At 46.8% G+C, this 20496-nt stretch overlaps 1 protein-coding gene across 4 annotated transcripts in view; it reads right to left on the bottom strand.

The window, feature by feature from the left end:
• The window catches only part of HCFC2 (host cell factor C2), a 111957-nt gene that overhangs the window by 71921 nt on the left and 19540 nt on the right, over window positions 1-20496 (bottom strand). For all 4 annotated transcript variants that reach the window (XR_013215807.1, XR_013215808.1, XM_077265649.1 and 1 more), the window contains exons 3-7: window positions 15135-15295; window positions 10378-10586; window positions 9284-9368; window positions 8543-8643; window positions 6345-6530 (exon numbers count right to left, since the gene is read on the bottom strand). Coding sequence is in view for 2 of the 4 variants with exons in the window: in XM_077265649.1 (XP_077121764.1) it covers window positions 6345-6530; window positions 8543-8643; window positions 9284-9368; window positions 10378-10586; window positions 15135-15295 (742 nt within the window). In the remaining 2 variants the exon portion in view is untranslated. The remainder of the gene's footprint in view (window positions 1-6344; window positions 6531-8542; window positions 8644-9283; window positions 9369-10377; window positions 10587-15134; window positions 15296-20496) is intronic.

The following is a 20496-nucleotide window of genomic DNA, read 5'->3' as shown; positions in this document are numbered from 1 at the left end:
ACTGCCGTCACATACTACGATTTCGACCGCCACAGCGAGACATTTACGACGAAAGAAAGTTCTGCTCTTTCTTTCACATCGTACGATGCTGGGCTGCGTCGCAGATCGTAACGCCATGTCACACTTTGCAACCTCGGAACGAGGACGGATAAACGTCACAAATCGAACGCTCGTTCAGACTTTGATTGCACAGTGTGAAGGGGCCCTTATGCTGCTGCCACCAGGAGGACACTAAGTTAAACACACACAAAAGATTAACTCCTCCCCTGCAGTATACACCCACAGGCTGGACAATCCAGAGCCAGTTCGGTAACAAAGCAGTAGGAGTAAGCCAATTAACAAACAGACAACGTGTCATAGTCAAAAGACAGACTGAAAAGAACAATTGAGCCAACTAGGCTAACAGGGAGGGTGCTGTGTCCCCCAATGATGACTCGGAGAAAAAGATTTTACGGTGAGTACACAAAAATCTCCTTTTCTCCTACGTATCATTGGGGGACACAGGACGAATGGGACGTCCCAAAGCAGTCCCTGGGTGGGCCAACAAGAAGTTATAAATGCTGTGCGTGCCTACGAGCTACAGATGAGACACTGCCGCTTGTAGGATTCGCCTACCGACGGACGCGTCTGCCGAGGCCTGAGAGTGCACATGATAGTGCTTCGTGAATGTATGCAGGCTGGACCATGTAGCAGCCTTGCAGACCTGCGCTGCCGATGCCTGGTGCCGGATGGCCCAGGACGCGCCGACTGACCGGGTAGAATGAGCCTTGATCCCCGGAGGTGCGGCGTGACCCTTGACACGGTAGGACTCTTGGATGGCGGAACGAATCCACTTGGCAATGGAGGCCTTGGAAGCAGGAAGTCCCTTCCGTGGCCCCTGCGGAAGAACGAACAAGGCGTCAGACCTACGGAGAGACGCAGTTCTGGAGACGTAACGTCTAAGACCCCTCACTAAGTCCAGAGTGTGGAGCGCCCTTTCCGTGCGGTGGAAAGGAGCAGGGCACAGTGAGGGAAGGACAATCTCCTCATTAAGATGGAAGGAGGAAACGACCTTCGGAAGAAAAGTCGGACATGTCCGCAGAACCACCTTGTCCTGGTGGAACACAAGGAAAGGAGGTCGGCACGACAGAGCTGCCAGCTCAGAGACACGTCTAATAGACGTGACAGCCACGAGGAAGGCAATCTTCCAAGACAAGAACAGCAAAGACACTTCATGCAAGGGCTCAAAGGGGGGCTCTTGAAGAGCACGGAGAACTAGGTTCAGGTCCCATGGTTCCAAGGGCATCTTGTAAGGCGGAGCCATATGAGAAACACCCTGGATGAAGGTCCTGACCTGCAATCTGTTTGCAATCTTTCTCTGAAAAAGAACCGAGAGAGCAGAAATTTGGCCCTTAAGAGAGCTGAGAGCAAGACCCAAGTCTACGCCTGATTGGAGGAATTCCAAAATGTGAGGGATAGAAAAACGGAGGGGGAAACGTCCCCGCTTCCTGCACCAGGTGAAGTATACCTTCCAGGCGCGGTGGTAGATGCGCATAGAAGAAGGCTTGCGTGCGCGGAGCATGGTAGATATCACCGTCTGGGGCAACCCCTTCTGCCTCAGTACCCAGGACTCAACGGCCACACCGTTAAACACAGGGCCTCTGAGTTCGGGTGGTAAATGGGCCCTTGAGACAGGAGGTCTGCGCGACTCGGCAGCCTCCAAGGTACGTCTGAGACCAGTTGAACCATCTCGGCATACCATGTCCTGCGCGGCCAGTCCGGAGCGATGAGAAGTACTGGGATCCGTTCTGCCTTGATCTTCCTGATCACCTTTGTCAGAAGAGGAATTGGGGGAAAGATGTATGGGAGTCTGAAAACCTGCCATGAGAGGACGAGAGCGTCGGCTCCGAAGGCTGAGGGGTCGTGAGACCTGGCCATGAAGACGGGAACCTGGCAATTGAGGCGAAATGCCATTAGGTCCACGTCCGGGGTCCCCCATCGAGAGCATATCTGGTGAAAGATTGCGGGATGGAGAGACCACTCTCCGGGATCGAGGCTGTGGCGACTGAGAAAGTCCGCTTCCCAGTTTTCCACGCCTGGGATAAAGACTGCTGAGAGTATGGAATGATGTGTCTCGGCCCAGCGGAGAATTAGCGTCACCTCGACCATGGCCGCCTTGCTGCGAGTGCCCCCTTGGCGGTTGATGTAGGCTACCGCAGTGGCGTTGTCGGACTGGACTCTGACCGCACGGCCGGAGAGGAACGGCTGAAAATGATGGAGAGCCAGTCTGATTGCCCGAATCTCTAGGATATTGATGGGCAGCTGGGACTCCTGCGGAGACCAGCGACCCTGAGTCGAGTGACGCTGGAACACTGCACCCCAGCCGAAGAGACTGGCGTCCGTTGTGACAACCAGCCAGTGCACCGGAAGGAAAGACTTCCCCCGAGTCAGGGAGGACCTCTTGGTCCACCACCTGAGGGACTGTCTGATTGGGCGAGAGAGAAGGAGACGGCGGTCGAGCGAGGCGGGATTCCTGTCCCATACTGCCAGAATGGCATGTTGTAAGGGACGGAGGTGAAAAACCGCAAAGGGCACTGCCTCCATTGCCGCCACCATCCTGCCGAGTACCCTCATGGAGAAGCGTAGGGAGTGAGAGCGAGGTTGAGTAAGCTTCCGGACTTCTCTCTGAAGAGTGGATACCTTTTCCGGAGGCAAAAGTACTAGACCCTGGGAGGAGTCTAAGATCATTCCCAGGTAGGATATGGTTTGGGCCGGGACTGGGGAAGATTTTTTGAAATTGATTTTCCAGCCCAGGCGCAAAAAGGTATTTATAGTGACGTCTACCGCTTCTGAACAGGACCGGAAAGAGGGGCCTTTTATGAGGATGTCGTCCAAGTAGGGCAACACCACTATGCCCCGAGCATGTAGAATGGCCACGGCAGCTGCCATGACCTTGGTGAACACCCGAGGAGCAGTGGCCAGCCCGAAAGGTAGGGCGACAAACTGAAAATGGTGCCCCTGGACCGCGAAGCGGAGGAAACGCTGATGAGACGGTAGGATGGGAATGTGCAAGTAAGCGTCTTGAACATCTAGAGATGCAAGGAACTCGCCTTCTTCCAGAGAGGCAATTACCGAGCGGAGGGACTCCATACGGAATTGACGTACACGGACGTACTTGTTGAGGAGCTTGAGGTCCAATATTGGACGTACTGAGCCGTCCTTCTTTGGTACAATGAAAAGATTGGAATAGAAACCTTGGTACCTCTCGTTCTGAGGTACCGGGATGATGACCCCGTCTTCCCATAGCGATCTTATGGCCTGAAAATACTGACGGACCCTTGCTCTGGGAGGAGGGGACTGGAAGAAACGAGATGGGGGAAGAGAGACAAACTCTATCTTGTAACCGAAAGACACTAGGTCGCGGACCCATCGGTCGGGAACTACCGAGAGCCACGCGTCCCGAAAGAAGAGTAGGCGGCCGCCAACTCTGTCGGTGTCCTTTGGCGTCTGCCAAGAGTCATTGAGGTGGAGACCTGTTGGGTCTGGGCCCCCTGGACCCCTGTTGTCTGGGTCTGCCTCTCCAAGAGGGAGAAGGTTTGTAAGATGGCTGGGAGGTTCTGTCCTTGCGCTGACCTCTCCCGGCGCCGGGTGGCGCGGAGGGAGAATTGGACCAACTGGAGCCGAAACGGAAATATCGGCCTCGGCCCTGTTGGTTGCGAAAGGGACGAAAGGTCCGTTGCTGGGGAAGGAATTTGCTCTTTCCCCCTGTGGAGTCTGCGATAATTTTATCTAGTTTGTCCCCAAAAAGGCGTTCGCCCTGGTATGGAAGGGACGTGAGAGATTTTTTGGATCCTGAGTCCGCTTTCCAGTCCCTGAGCCAGAGGGATCTGCGGATCGTGACAGCATTGGCCGCTGCCTGTGAGGCACAATTGGCCGCGTCTAAGGATGCGGAAACTACAAAGTCCCCCGCTCTGGCAATCTGAGTGGCCAGGTGTGAAACCTCGGGGGGTAAGTCGGCGTGTAGAGCTGTAGAGGCTAAAGACTCGGCCCAATGGGTCATGGTTTTTGCAACCCATGTGACGGCAAAAGAAGGGAAGAGAGAAGCCGAAGAAGCTTCAAAAGCCGAGCGAGCCATCTGGTCAATTTGTCCATCAGTGGGATGCTTGATGGACGCGCCCTCGGAGGAGGATAGAACCGCCTTGGTGGCTAGCCGCGACACTGGCGGGTCCACGGAGGGTGAGTGAGACCACTCCTTAGCAAGGTCCTGAGCAAACGGATACTTCAATTGCATAGCCTTCTGACCTGAGAAGCGTTTATCCGGACGGACCCTGTGGAGATCGACAATGTCCTTAAATTGAGGATGCGTAGGAAAAAATCTATGAGCCTTTGTGGATCGCCCGAATGACACGGGATGAACCGCCTTGGACGGGGTTTCCTCCTCTAACTGTAGCGTCTGACCTACCGAGTCTATGAGAGAATCTAGGGTCTCCTGGTCGTGACGATACTCTGGGGAACAGGACACGCTGGATGCGTCGTCCAGAAAGGATTCCCTGCTATGAGCTGGGGATGAGTGACGAGAGACTTCGCTCTCTGAGCCGGAGGGCTGATCACGGACCGGAGATATTACCCTGGACTTCTTTCTAGATGAGAGAGGGCTTCTGGAAACGGAACGACCTCTAGGCCGAGAGGGGTTTTTAGGCCGCGTTACATCATCCGTGGAAGCGCCCTGGGTAAGGGACGGGTCACGGAGGGACTGTATCGTCCTTTCCAAGGATGCCACAGATCGAGCGAGGGAGGACGCCCATGCGGGGGTACCAGGCTCACTACATTCCGGGTCAGAGGCCGGGGTATCCTGTGCCGCAGACATTTCGCAGGCGGAGCACAGCGGGGTAGAGTGACCTCGGGGCAGAGATACCTTGCAGGAGGTGCACACAGCAAAAATAACAGAGTGGGTCTTTCCAGTCCGTTTTTGCCTAGACTGTGACATCTTTGCCATAAAGTGAGCGTACTGGCAGGGGAAGAGACAATCCTAATGAGTGCGTCTCACCAAGTTCCGCGGTGCTTGGCAGAGAGATCCTGAAGTCCTGTGCGCTGTGGTGCTGCAGAGCCGCCAGCGCACTTCCTGGTCCAAGATGGCCGCCGAGATGTGAGAAGGGCGCTTCTCGGGAACGAGAAGCGCCCAGAGAGGGAGAGAGAGAGGGAGGGGGGCGTGTCATGGGCGGGCGGTGGATTCCCTGCTATGCGCGTCGGAACGCTGCCATATTCCCTGCTATGTGCCACAGAATGTCCGTGGTGGAATCCGGACCAGGGACGGTAAACAGTGCCACCGCCCTAACAGAGCGCCGAATTGCCCGTGCTCCGCGGCTGCAGCGCCGCATTAGAAAGTGGATCCCTGAACGGGCGGTCCCCTGTCAGCTGGTCGGCCCCCGCACTTACCTTGTGCGATGGGGCCGATGCTCCATCCACCTTCACCTTAGTAGGGAGAGGGTGGAGAGCTTCTGCCGCCGTGCAACATCCGCTATGTTCAGTGGTGGTGCAGTGGGCGGCTGCACGGACGCCATGGTAATCTGTCCGGCTGTGCCCTGGCTCCAGGAAACTTAGGTGGATGATTAGTCCCCGTGGTCGCCTGACAGGGAGGGAGGGAGATCGGAACGCTAGGGAACCGTCGCCACACTGGAAAGTGAGCCAGGGCTGGCATCCATCGTCGCGGGAAAGGATACAGGAGGAACGCTCCATGTACTTGCCCGTTGTTGGTGCGGGAGAGATCAGAGCTGAAAATTTGCCTGTCGCTCCCTTCCGTTAAAAAACAAAAATTGGTGGGGTCCTGAGGACCCAAGTGCCTCCTGAGACACTAAGTAAGAACTGGCTCTGGATTGTCCAGCCTGTGGGTGTATACTGCAGGGGAGGAGTTAATCTTTTGTGTGTGTTTAACTTAGTGTCCTCCTGGTGGCAGCAGCATAACACCCATTCGTCCTGTGTCCCCCAATGATACGTAGGAGAAAATACGCATGTGTAAGCAAACGCAGGCAAACACATGCACCTGCGTCTACACTGTTAAAGATAGGAAATCAAGACACATGCGGATGTATGAGGCAGAAACGCTGCGGACACAACCGGAAATGTGAAACCAGCCTTACACTTCTATATTCAGCCTACCAGTACCCTCACACATCTATCATGTACTGATCCATTTACAAAAACTTGAACGTATAAAAAAATTAAAAAAAACAACCCACACACTTAAATTGCATGCTTGGAGAACCACTTTAACACAAAAGAATTCTTATCATGAATAAAGTATATAATTTATTATTAATAAAAAAAAAAAAAAAAAAAAGCAACAACAGTAATGGCATTGCAACTACCTGTGTCAATGTACCAAAGGTCTTTGCAACAAACTTGGCAGTTCCATGCCTTCTTGTAACCATCCCGTCCACTCCAGATATATAATCGTTTCCCAATTGTGACTGCACAGTGCCCGGCTCTAGGCCATGGCCAATCCTTCCGATCTTCTGCAGAGTCTGACATTAAAGACATCCATTCCATGGAGTCTAGATGAGATCAGGAAAAAAAAAAAAAAAGTCAGTCATTATGTATATCTGCACAACCAAACCGCATACAGAACATATAAAAAGTACAGGTCCGAGTTACAAGTTGTTACCAAATCTACTATATAATTGTCTAAAGGTACCTTCACACTGAACAACTTAACAACGATAACGATAGCGATCCGTGACGTTGCAGCGTCCTGGATAGCAATATCGTTGTGTTTGACACGCAGCAGCGATCAGGATCCTGCTGTGACATCGTTGGTCGGAGCTAGAAGGCCAGCTCCTTATTTCGTCGCTGGATCACCCGCTGACATTGCTGAGTCGGCGTGTGTGACGCTGATTCAGCGATGTCTTCACTGGTAACCAGGGTAAACATCGGGTTACTAAGCGCAGGGCCGCGCTTAGTAACCCGATATTTACCCTGGTTACCATTGTAAATGTAAAAAAAAAAAAAAACACTACATACTTACATTCCGGTGTCGGTCGCGTCCCCCGGCGTCCGCTTCCCTGCACTGTGTCAGCGCCGGCTGGCCGTAAAGCAGAGCACAGCGGTGACGTCACCGCTCTGCTTTACGGCCGGCGCTTACACAGTGCAGGGAAACGGACGCCGGGGAACGCGACAGACACCGGAATGTGAGTATGTAGTGTTTGGTTTTTTTCACATTTACACTGGTAACCAGGGTAAACATCGGGTTACTAAGCGCGGCCCTGCGCTTAGTAACCCGATGTTTACCCTGGTTACCCGGGGACTTCGGCATCGTTGGTCGCTGGAGAGCTGTCTGTGTGACAGCTCTCCAGCGACCACACAACGACGAAACAGCGACGCTGCAGCGATCGGCATCGTTGTCTATATCGCTGCAGCGTCGCTTAATGTGACGGTACCTTAAGGGTTACTTCCGTCTGTCTGTCCTTCTGTCTTTCTGTCCTTCTGTCTGTCACGGAGATTCATTGGTCGTGGCCTCTGTCTGTCATGGAATCTAAGTCGCTGATTGGTCGTGGCAAAACGCCCGCGACCATTGCCACGACCAATCAGCGACGCGCACAATCCGGAAGAAAATGGCCGCTCCTTACTCCCCGCACTCAGTGCCCGCATATACCCCTCCGGTCACCGCTCACACAGGGTTAATGCCGGCGGTAACGGACCGCGTTATGCCGCGGGTAACGCACTCCGTTACCGCCGCTATTAACCCTGTGTGACCAAGTTTTTACTATTGACGCAGCCTATGCAGCTTCAATAGTAAAAACGTCTAATGTTAAAAATAATTAAAAAAATTAAAAATCATTAGATACTCACCTTCCTCCGCCTTTCCCGCTCCTCGCGATGCTCTGGCCGGTCCATGCAAGCGGCACCTTCCGGTGGCAAGGATGGTCTGGGAGAAGCAGCTGCCATGACGTCACGGTCATGTGACCACGACGTCATCACAAGGCCTGCGTGAGAAGGACATGCCATGACGTCACGGTCATGTGACTGCGACACGGTCATGTGACCGTGACGTCATCACAGGACCTGCGCGAAAAGGACCTGCCATGACGTCACGGGCACGTGACCGCAACATCACACCCTGGGACCGGAAGCTGCCGCCTGCACCCCACACAGGCGACAGAGCTACAACGCGCCTGCGGAAGGTGAGTATATGTTTATTTTTTTAACCTGTGACATACGTGGTTGGGCAATATACTACGTGGCTCTGTGCTGTATACTACGTGGCTGGGCAATATACTACGTGGCTGGGCAATATACTACGTGGCTGGGCAATATACTACGTGGCTGGGCAATATACTACGTGGCTGGGCAATATACTACGTGGCTGGGCAATATACTACGTGGCTGGGCAATATACTACGTGGCTGGGCAATATACTACGTGGCTGGGCAATATACTACGTGGACGGGCAATATACTACGTGGACGGGCAATATACTACGTGGACGGGCAATATACTACGTGGACATACATATTCTAGAATACCCGATGCGTTAGAATCGGGCCACCATCTAGTGAATTATACATACCCAGATCCAAAAAGAAAAAGGAGTTGGTGCATTTCCATTGGCTCTCTTGAGGGCTAACATTGTCTAATGTCAGTGGGACCCAGCCACCAAAAACATACATTCTGAAAGAAGGAAAAAAAAAAAGTAATCGTTCACATAATGTAAAGGCAAACAAATTATAAGGGAAGGAATTGAACACTTGGTCCTGGGTCTCCCTCCAGATTGCAGCGGATCTCTGAAGGCCCCAGTAGTGGGATACCATGTGAAGATCTCAATATCACGGGACCATTGTAAAATAAAATGTTAATGGAACGTGGACTTTACAACTACACACAAATGTATATTATTATAAAGAAAAAGGAAGTCAGATGCTGATTTGTCAAAAAAAAAGTGAACAATATTTTATTTCAACCAATAAATCACACGAAAATTCTTTTAAATATATTAAAAAGTTAAAGCGACATATAGAGCAGTATTTCAGAAGAAAATGTAGACACTGGGTCAGTGACAAAAATCCAAATTAGTGAGTACCGATCACAATGCACAAGCACCAAGAGTATTTAGTAGATTGAGTTACTGCTATAGACGTAATGTCAATATGAAACAATGGGTTAATTCAGCTCAGAAGAAGGCAGGGGGTCACACTAAATATCTCAGCAGTGCCTGTCATTGCCAAATGTAGTTGTGTATTTAGTTTCTTTTGCTGCTGTTTACAAAGCGACTGAAGATGACCATTAAGTCTATGTAGAACGCTGAGCTTACCTATTTCCTATAACATTGGCGGTATGAAGACTTCTGGGTAAAGGCAATACTCCCTTGGTCTCCGGACTACTCCATGTCATAGATTCTACAGGAAGCATAGAAAAACATTAACTATGAAAAGATCACAAATTGTAAAATCAAAGCTGACATTGTAGAGTACATGTACAAGCATTCTAATTCGGGAATATGCAAATGTGTCCAGAAAGGTGCCTCACTACCAAAAATGGGACAAATGGTGCTGTCAACTCTTCATCTTAAAGAAGGTTTTCTAGAAGATGTCAATATCCTACACACAGAGAAGTTGACTGTCTCCACAATACTCTGACCTCATCTCAAGTATTGGTGGTCTCCTGACATGGCATCGACAGCCGCTTGTCAGGTTTTGTGCACCTGTCCTAATAACAAAAGGATGTGCACAATACATGGCAAGAGGCCATCAAAGCCATGCCAGCAGTGGCTCTCGCTACTTGAGTAAGAGGCACTAGATTACCAACCTTCTTTCAATTTTGGGGGGTAAAGTAGGACTCAAACTTAAATCAAGACTTGAACTCTCAAGCCTCTGAAAGCTGACAAGTGAAACTTGATGTCATACCATGACCAGCTATCCAATTGTCTTCGGAGGCAGTTTTGATACATCTCTTCCACTGTCTCTTCATGGCTGAACTGATGTCAGAGGTAGACAACAATTAACCACAAAAAAGCTGCTTATTTTTGTGCAAATGTATGCTTATATAATCAGGGTAGATGGCAAATTGGGCTAAAAAAAATAAACCAGAAATGTGCTCAATTCTGAGGAAGTAAGACTCTATAAGCATCGCTGGATTGTAGGCATTTATTTGGAATGAGGTTGGTTACACAGGAGCCAGTGGGCCAAGTGAGTCAGGAATATGAAATTACCAACCAGTTAATTAGAGCGGCTTTGTCGTATCTTGTGTGCCATGCTGTATGGTGGATGCTCAGGACATATTGTTGTCTATGGTTTCATTCTATATTTGTCATGTAAAAAGCTGTTTAGCTGCTACCAAAAATCATAGAGAAAGCCTGAGTGCTGCTTCTCCTGTACCAGACAAGGTACGAATCTGCAGATCTCTCACCCATGTCTAGTTCCCAAAGGTCACAGAGTCGACTTCCAGACATTCCTCCAAATATATATAGCTTTGATTTCCCACGATCTTTCTTGCTGTATATTACTGCTGAATGGGACTCCCGTGTTGTAGGAGGGGAACCTTTGGTTTGAGGTATACTCCAGCCCACAACTCCACTTCCTTGACGCAACTCAAGCTCATAGAAGTCATTTAGATACCTTACATGTGAAGAAGAAAATGAGCACAGATTAAACTAAATCATTTACATTAGACTCTAATCCACAATTCAAGTTTTTGAAGATGGACTTTGCATTTGCAGACTCTACAGTTAATAAATGCAAAGTACATCATCCCCATGTCATTTTTCGTTTGCATTGGTTTTTTTTTAGTAGCCTTATGCAAAAAAAACACAGCAATATTGTATAGGAGCAAACAAAGCACAATACAGTTCAGATAACAGACAATAGTACATTTTTAATTTCTGTAGTGCTGACAAATCCCACAGGCTTTACAGAGAAGAGCCATATTATTGGAAGGTGTGCGTTATGTGTATCTGTGCAAAAATTCTCACTTTTGTTGTATGTTTTTTGTCGGACCTGCCATTTTTAGTTCAAAAAGTGGGTGAGGTTTAGCAGGATGGCAAAGACAACCACTGCCCGCCGGATTCATTATGATTTACATGAAGAGTGATGCAAGTTACAATCTACTCCAGCTCATAGCTTGCATACATTTCAGGTTCTTGACAGTCTAAAGCCACGTTCACACGTTGAGCATTTGGTCAGTATTTTACCTCAGCATTTGTAAGTCATAACCAGGAGAGGAACAATCAGAGGAAAAGTATAATAGAAACACGTCACCACTTCTGTATTCATCTCCCACTCCTGGTTTTGGCTTACAAATACTGAGGTAAAAAAACCTAAGGCTATGTTCACACGGTGCGTTTTTTGGTGCGGATCCGGAGCGGAATTTCAGCTGCGGATCCGCATCCGTTTTCCATGTAGGTTACAGTACAATGTAACCCAATGGAAAACAAAATCCGCTGTGCCGACGATCCTTTTTTCCCCAGGAAAATCCGCGCGGATTTGCCTGCGGAAAAAAGAAGTACCATGTCAATTCTTTCTCCGGATTCCGCTGCGGGTTTCCAGCAGCACCAATAGGAAACTGCATTTGGAAACCCGCAGTGGAATCCGCAGAAGAAAAAGGATCAAAATCCGCAGCTAAAATCAGCGCTGAATTTTAGCTGCGGATTTTCAAAACAGGACAGGAAAAAAAACTGATGAAAAAACTGAACGTGTGAACGTAGCCTAATACTCCACGAGTGCACATGGCCTAAAAGGTGCACAAAATCTATTAGGGCTGTCCCACACGTCCAGATAATTCCGGTACCGGAAACAATCGGTACCGGAATTATCCGTGTCCGTGTGCCCCTGCGTTTCTGGTGAACATCAGTGTGGCACACGTGTGCCGCCCGTGTGCCCACTGGGTACCACACGCACCGTGCTGGGTACCACACGTACTACCAGCATCTGGTGCTGAATCAGCAATTCATATGTTCCCTGCAGCAGCGTTTGCTGCAGAGAAAATATGAATAATAGTGTTTAAAATAAAGATCTATGTGTCCGCCGCCCTCCCACCCCCTGTGCGCCCCCCCCGCTGTTCTGAATACTCACCCGCTCCCTCGTTGGCTGTCGCTCCTTCCTGGTCTGGCCGCGGCTTCCACTGTATGCGGTCACGTGGGGCCACTCATTTACAATCATGAATAGGCGGCTCCACCTCCCATAGGGGCGGAGCCGACTATTCATGATTGTAAATGAGCGGCCCCACGTGACCGCATACTGTAGAAGGCGCGGGGCAGAGAGGAAGCATCTACAGCCAAAGTGGGAGCGGGTGAGTATTTTCTGAACAGCGGGGGGGCGCACAGGGGGTGGGGGGGCGGCGGACACATAGATCTTTCATTTAAACACTATTATTCATATCTTCTATGCAGCAAACGCTGCTGCACAGAAGATATGAATCGCGGCTTCAGCACCATGTGGGGGGGACAGCGCTTACTGTAGCGCTGTCTCCGGCACGCCACACGGAGAACGTCCGTGTGAGGTGCGTGTTTTACACGGACCCATTGACTTTAATGGGTCCGTGTAATACGTGCGCTCCCACGAACACTGACATGTCTCCGTGTTTGGCACACGGAGACACGGTCCGCAAAAAATCAATGACATCTGCACAGATGCATTGATTTTAATGGGTCTACGTGTGTCAGTGTCTCCGGTACGTGAGGAAACTGTCACCTCACGTACTGGAGACACTGACGTGTGAAACCGGCCTTAAGAGGACTGTACCTCTTAATTTTTCTTGCACCAAGGCTGGTGGATGAAATGTCAATCTTGATAATGTCCCTATAAGTACAACAGCCTAAACAGGAAAGCAATAACACAATGACAAGTCAAAGCATGTTCACATAGGCACAATAGGCCAGTTTTATGAATCTGTTTCACGTTATCTGACTATAGACGGTGATGAACGGACTGGCCACGGGTTTCCTCAACCGAACATGACAGCTACATAGGCATATTTGTGGCTGTTGAGCCCAGGACAGGAGACCTGTGCCCAGTGCAAGCATCGGGGTCTGTACTCTGACCGTAAAACACAGACGTGTGAATCCGGCTTTAGAGTAAAAGATGAATTGAGAGCAGGGCAGAGAGGTGCTGGTAGAGGGGGACTCCATTATTTGGGAAAACGAGAGGGCAATCTGTCACAAAAACAGGTATCACTGAATGATATATTGTCTTCCTGGCGATAGAGTTCTGCACCCCGCTGATCGGGCTGACAGGTTACTGGGAGGAGCTGGGGAGGACCCAGAGGTCATGATGTACATTGGCACCAATGACAAAGTTAGAGGTAGGTGGAAAGACCTTAAAAAAGGAACCTGTCAGAAATCCCCCCACCCCCCGTGCCCTCCAATCCAGCAGCATTCAGCCATTTGTGATTAAACTCCCTCCCTAATCAGCCCTGTTTAAAATAATGCCTTTTTAAAGCACTTATTCAACTGAATTTAAAACCTCCGCTTTCCTTATGCTTATCAGGACTTTGACTAGAAATCTCTTCAACCAAAGAAAACCAACAGCACACAGCTGAAGGCTGCACGCTCCAAAGTCCAGGGATCCAATAGGACCAATACTCACAATAGAAAAAGAAGGAGCAGCAACCATTCCAGGTGAAAAAATGTCCAAAGTCTTTATTCCGCCATAGTAAAATTACAACGTTTCGGCCATGATGGCCTTTATCAAGTATACTTGATAAAGGCCATCATGGCCGAAACGTTGTAATTTTACTATGGCGGAATAAAGACTTTGGACATTTTTTCACCTGGAATGGTTGCTGCTCCTTTTTCTATTTTGACTAGAAATCTGTCTGCTCAGTGCAGAATAAATGTGAGCCGAGCCTTAGGCTGCCGTCACACTATCAGTATTTGGTCAGTATTTTACATCGGTATTTGTAAGCAAAAACCAGGAGTGGGTGATAAATACAGAAGTGATGCATATGTTTCTATTATACTTTTCCTCTATTTGTTCCACTCCTGGTTTTGGCTTACAAATACTGATGTAAAATACTGACCAAATACTGCTAGTGTGATGGCAGCCTTATTGCGATCTTTGGAAGGCAGAATTTAAAAAAAAAAAAAAAAATCAATTGCAGGTGAAGAATCTGTTTTATATATTTTTTACGCCGGTCCTCATGCGGTAGAAGTGATTAGGCGACTATTTTTCGGGTTGGTGTGATTGCAGCGATACCAGATTTATATCAGGTTTTTATTTTATTATATTTGGCTGCTGTCACAGACTAAAAAAAATGCTTTTTATTGCAAAAACTAGTTTTTGCATCACCATATTGTGAGAGCTAACGTTTTTTCCATATTCTGCCGACAGTCATGTGAGGGCTTGTTTTCTGCAGGACGAATTGCCGTTTTTATTAGTATGGTTTTTGGTCACAATGTTTTTTTTTTTTTTTTTATAGCTTTCTATTCCGATTTTTGTGAGGCAGTAGGAACAAAAAGACAGCAATTCAGGAAAGGTTTTGCAGTGAAATTGATAAGGCAGCTTTATTATTCTGGACAGTACGAGTACAGCAATACCACATTTATATTTTTTTTATATTTTGGCACTTTTACACAGTAAACTATTTTATAAAAAAAATAATTATTTTGCATCAAATCATTCTGAGAGCGAACACTTATTTTTCTGCCGATGGAGCTTGTAAGGTGGGTTGTTTTTCTTGCAGGACAAGATAACATTATAAAACAAAAAAATAAATATGTTACACAAAGATGTACCTGCTATTATTTTTTTATTTAATACACAAAAAAAACCTGAATCCGGCATTTTTTGTTGCCCTTTAGCACTTACCCATTGCATTCTATGGGTGAAAAAAAAAACAAACAAACAGGAGTGACAGCTGAAAATTGGCATAAAAAAACCCAAAACACAAAGTGTGAACATAGCGCATGCATGCGTTCAATCCATCATAAAAAAAAATACAAAGCACATGTACATGTCCATGAATGAGCCCCAATGCTTACAAATACTGAATAAGGATATGTTTCCACGTTCAGGAAACGCTGCGTTTGACGCTGCGCAGAGTCTAATGAGGGCACACGGCTAGACTCCCAATACCAGCAGATTAACAAGACAAAAGTACAGCGCTGACATATGCACATCACTGGACAGAGTTGATAAATGATGCCTTGAAAAACATGAATCAGAATATACCTGGGAATATTGTTATTGTTGTCTTCACTCTCATTGGCAAGGCCACCGAATAAATAACATTTATTGCCATGGAGTGAAAAACTGTGCCCGAGACGAGGACAGGGCAGGGACCCACTGGGTAAAGGGTGAGGCTTCAACTTTTTCCATAGCCAACGACTTGCCTTAAAGGAAAAAGAAAATAAATGTACGATTACAATTTATAGACGTTATACTTATTCTTCATATATTATAGCTTATATACCACACAACCCTCATTGAGATGCCATCATATTGCGGGGGGGGGGGGCTGTGTATAGATATTTCAATTTTTAGTTTTTTTTTTTCCTTCTCTGAAGCACTATTACTTTTTTGTGTGGCAACTCAGAGGGCTTTATTATAGTATGTGGGGGATTCAGGAGTGGTTATGAAATACTAAGTGGAAATTTAAGAGGCATTTTTACATTATCGGGGCAGATAGTACATTGCAAGTATCAAACAGACTCACAGAAGGCATTATTACTTTCTAGGGCACTCACAAATGTCGTTCATATTTTTGAAGGAGCAATTTTACTTTCAAAGGGACACTACTATGTGTGGAAGTAAGAGGAGCGCTGTTGCCACAAAGCAAGTGCAGAGTGAGGTAACAGGGACAAATACAGCAGCAGCCAGCTCAGCGCTGGGGTATCAGTAGGACGAGGAATGTCTGTGGGTTGGGAATAGATGGGGGACGGGGCTGGAAGAGTGAGAAGTCAAAATGTTTCTTTGCAGAAGTTATGCCAACTACTCCAGATTTTCTCAATATCTGACATGAAATCAGGATAAACCTTTCCCTAGAGCGGGGATCCCCAACCTGTAGCTCGGGAGACACATGTGGCTCGCGGGCCCATGAATTGTGGCTCGTGGCTGTCTGTCAGCTTGGTACATTAGCTCCAGTACTAGCAAACAGATATGAAGAGCACATCTGAAAATGGTGAAATTTGTGAGCAGCCCTGCACAAAAGAGCAGATCTGGGAGCACATATAATGGTCTTAGGGGTTTTGAGATGATTTAATTATGGTACGTTGGACACAAGATGACCCCACCTGTCAGAGGAGGTTACTTAAGCTGGATGTGACAGTGTCTTGGGAGTGCTTTATAGGAGAAAACGGAATGGGGGGGTATTGTAGGAACCCCTGGATCTTTGTATATTGCTTTGGGGTGACTGATTTTTGTGGTAAAGCTTTGGTTACCATTATTCCTGTAATGGGGGCTTTGGGTGCCACTATTGTGAGAGGGGCGGGAGCTGAATGTGGTTCGCGACCCTCTCTCAAAGCTGAATGTGGCTCTCAAGGTCAGAAACTTTGGGGACCTGTGCCCTAGAGGGAGAGAGCGGGAGAGGGAGAGAGATGCCCTCCCTCAACTTCTGGCACTTTATTCTGTGTAGCTTTCAGCTCCCTCTTCCCTCCTCTTCTTTCTGTCTCTAAGGCTACTTTCACACTTCCGTCGGTACGGGGCTGTCGCAAACCGTCGGCCCGACAAACGTTGTGCTAAATTTAGCACAACGTGGGCAGCGGATGCAGTTTTACAACGCATCCACTGCCCATTGTGATGAGCGGGGAGGAGGGGGCGGAGTTCCGGCGGTGCATGTGCGGTCGGAAATAGCGGATCCGACGGACAAAAAAAACTTTACATTTAACTTTTTTTGTCACGACGGACCGCCAAAACATGACGCATCCGTCGCACGACGGATGCGAAGTGTGTCCATCCGTCGCAATCGGTCGTCCATTAAAGTGTATGGCAAAAAAACTAATCCTGCGGGCACATTTGCAGGATCCGTTTTTTTGCCATAACGACAGAGGAAAAAAGACGGAAGTGTGAAAGTAGCCTAAGGGGTTATAAGCTTTTATCATGATTTTGTTAAGTTTCCTCACAGGATCATGTGTATGAAAATCTGCCTGGCAACAAGATTCTCATTGGCTGTGCTAAATTTAGCAGGCTCAGTGCAGGTATTTAACCCCCTGCGCTCTGGCTACTAGGCAGTTTACCTCACGATCAAGTAGAGGAGCCTCGTTTTGGATATCCTTCCACAAGCTTCTCACAATAGTTGGTCAGAATTTGGGCCCATTTCTCCTGACAAAACTGGTGTAACTGATCCAGGTTTGTAGGTCGCCTTGCTCGCATCTGACTTTTCAGATTTTCCCATATATTTTCAATAGGATTGAGATCAGGGCTTTGTGATGGCCACTCCAAAACCTTGTTATCCTTAAGCAACTTTGTTACAATTTTGGCAGTATGCTTCAGGTCATTGTCCATTTAGAAGACTCATTTCCGCCGAAACGTTAACTTCCTGGCTGGTATTTTGTGAAGTGCTCCTATCCCTCCTGCAGCAAAACAACCCCACATCGTGATGCTACCACCCCCTTGTTTCATAGTTGGGATGGTGTTCTTAGGCTGCCAAGCTTCTCCCCTTTTCATCCAAACGTTACGATGGTCATTATGCCCAAAAAGTTCACATTTAGTTTCATCAGACGACAGGACTATGTCTTAAAAAATTAAGGTCTTTGTTCCTGTGTGCATGTGGAAACATTAATCTGGCTTTTTTTAATGTTTCTTTTGGAGTAATGGCTTCTTCCTGGCAGAGTGGCCTTTTAGCCTATGTTGATACAGTACTCGTTTCACATTGGATATTAATACAATCTTACCAGCTTCTGCCATCATCTTCACAAGGTCTTTTGCTTTTGTCCTTGGGTTGACATGCATATGTCGGACCAAAGCACGTTCATCTCTAGGACACAGAACTCGTCTCCTTCCTGAGCGGTATGATGGCTGGACTTTCCCACATTGTTTATACAGATTAATGAGGCACCTTCAGGTATCTTGAAATTGTACCCAAAGATGAGCCAGACTTGTGCAAGTCCACGATTCTCTTGCAGATATCTTTGCTGATTTCTTGAGACTTTCCAATGATGCTACACAAAGAAGCAGTGTGGTTCAGGTGTGCATTAAAATACATCCGCAGGTGTGTCTCTAATTCAGATGTTGCCAAAAAAACTATCAGAAACTTGACATCATATGAGCAGTCCAGAATTGTTAACCCCTTTACCCCCAAAGGTGGTTTGCACGTTAATGACCAGGTAAATTTTTTTTACAATTTTGTCCACTGTTGTACTAACTCTGGAGCGCTTTAACGGATCTCGCTGATTCCGAGACTTTTTTCGTTACATATTGTACTTCATGACAGTGGTAAAATTACTTCAATATGACTTGTGTTTATTTGGGAGAAAAATGGAAATTTCGCCAAAAATTCGTAATTTTTAAACTCTGAATTTTTATGCCCTTGAATCAGAGATTTGTCACACAAAATAGTAAATAAATAACACTTCCCACATGTCTACTTTTACATCAGCACGATTTTGGAACCAAATTTTTTTTGTTAGGAAGGGTTAAAAGTTGACAAGCAATTTTTCATTTTTTCAACGAAGTTTACAAAACCATTTTTTATTAAGGACCACCTCACATTTGAAGTCACTATATGACAGAAAACTCCCAAAGGTGACACCATTCTAAAACCTGCACCCCTCAAGGTGCTTAAAACCACCTTCAAGAAGTTTATTAACCCTTCAGGTGCTTCACAGGAATTTTTGGAATGTGGGGAAAAACTATAACTTTTTTTTCAAAAAAAATTTACTTCACATCCAAGTATTTTTATTTTGACAAGGGTAACAGGAAAAAAATGGACCCCAAAATTTGTTGTGCAATTTCTTCTGAGCATGGTGAACCTATATGAGGGAGAAACCCACTGTTAGGGTGCACGGCAGAGCTCGGAAGTGAAGGAGCGTCATTTGACTTTTTGAATGCAAAATTTGCTTGAACAATTAGCGGACGCCATGTCTCGCTTGGAGAGCCCCTGATGTGCCTAAGCAGTGAAAATCACCCACAAGTGACACCATTTTGGAAACTAGACCCCTCAGGGAACTGATCTAGATGTGTGGTGAGAACATTAAACCCCCAGGTGCTTCACTGAAGTTTATAATGTAGAGCCCTGGAAATAATAAAATCACATATTCCCTTCACAAAAATGTTGTTTTAGCCCCAAGTTTTTAATTTTTCTAAGGGTTAATAGGATTTTTTTTTTTTTTTTATTTTACATCAACTGATGTCCATTTTTTCCTGAATGCACCAATATCCTACATGTAATCAGGAAATGTTTTTCAGGCACAGCGCAAAGCTCAGAAGGCCAGGAGCGCCAGATTTTACTATTATGGTTTGCAGGTACCATGACCCACTGGGAGAGCCCATGAGGTGCCAGAACAGCAGAACCCCCCATAAGTGACCCTATTTTACAAACTACAACTCCCAATGAATTTATCTAGGAGTGCAGTGATCATATTGACACCACGAGAATTTTATATCATTACGCAGTGAAGAAAAAAAAAAATTTAAACACCAAAATTTTGTTTTAGCCCCAGATTTTACATTTCCACACAAGTAGTGGGTAAAAACGGCACCATAACTTGTCCCACAATTTCTACTGAATATGGCAATACCACATATGTGGCTGTACAGTACTACTTATACGGAGACAGTTTGCAGACTCCATATATAGAGCCCATAGTTGCTAGAAAAGCAGAATATCCCCCCCCTAAAGTGACCCCATTTTGGAAACTATACCTCTTTGGGTATTTATCTACCGTGAAAATAATAAAATCACATTCTCCCCACAAAAATGTTATTTTGGCCCAAGATTTTGCATTTTCAAAAGGGTAACAGGAGAAATTTCACCATATAATTTGTTGTGTAATTTCTCCTGAGTATGCAGATACCCCATATATGTGAGGGAAAACTACTTTTGAGGCACGGTGCAAAGGTCAGAAGGGAAGAGGCGCCATTTTGGAGTTCAGATTTTGCTGGAATGGTTTGACGGTGCCATATCACATTGGCAGAGCCCCTGAGGTGCCAGAACAACAGAAACTCCCCCATATGTGAACTCATTTTACAAGCTTCACCCCCCAATGAATTCATCTAGGGGTGCAGTGATCATATCGACACCAAATGTGCCTCACAGAATTTTATACAGTGAAGAGTGAAGAATAACATTTCTTCCAATAAAATGTTGTTTTAGCCCCGTTTTTAATTTTTCCAAGGGCAAATAGGACTTTTTTTTTTATTTTAACAACAAACCGAGGTCCATTTTTGCATGAGTGCGCCAATACCCTTCATGTAAAACATTTTTCAGGCAGAGTGCAAAGCTCAGAAGGCAAGGATCACAAGATTTTACTGTTATGGTTTTCAGATGCCATGACCCACTGGGAGAGCCCCTGAGGTACCAGACAAGCAGAACCCTCCACAAGTGACCCCAATTTACAAACTAAACCTCTCAATGAATTTATCTAGGGGTGCAGTG

The sequence above is a fragment of the Ranitomeya variabilis genome, chromosome 5 (assembly GCF_051348905.1).
Source record: "Ranitomeya variabilis isolate aRanVar5 chromosome 5, aRanVar5.hap1, whole genome shotgun sequence".
Classification (NCBI taxonomy): Eukaryota; Metazoa; Chordata; class Amphibia; order Anura; family Dendrobatidae; genus Ranitomeya; species Ranitomeya variabilis.
Note: the sequence above shows the minus strand (reverse complement) of the source record. Positions and strands in the feature narration are given on the sequence as shown.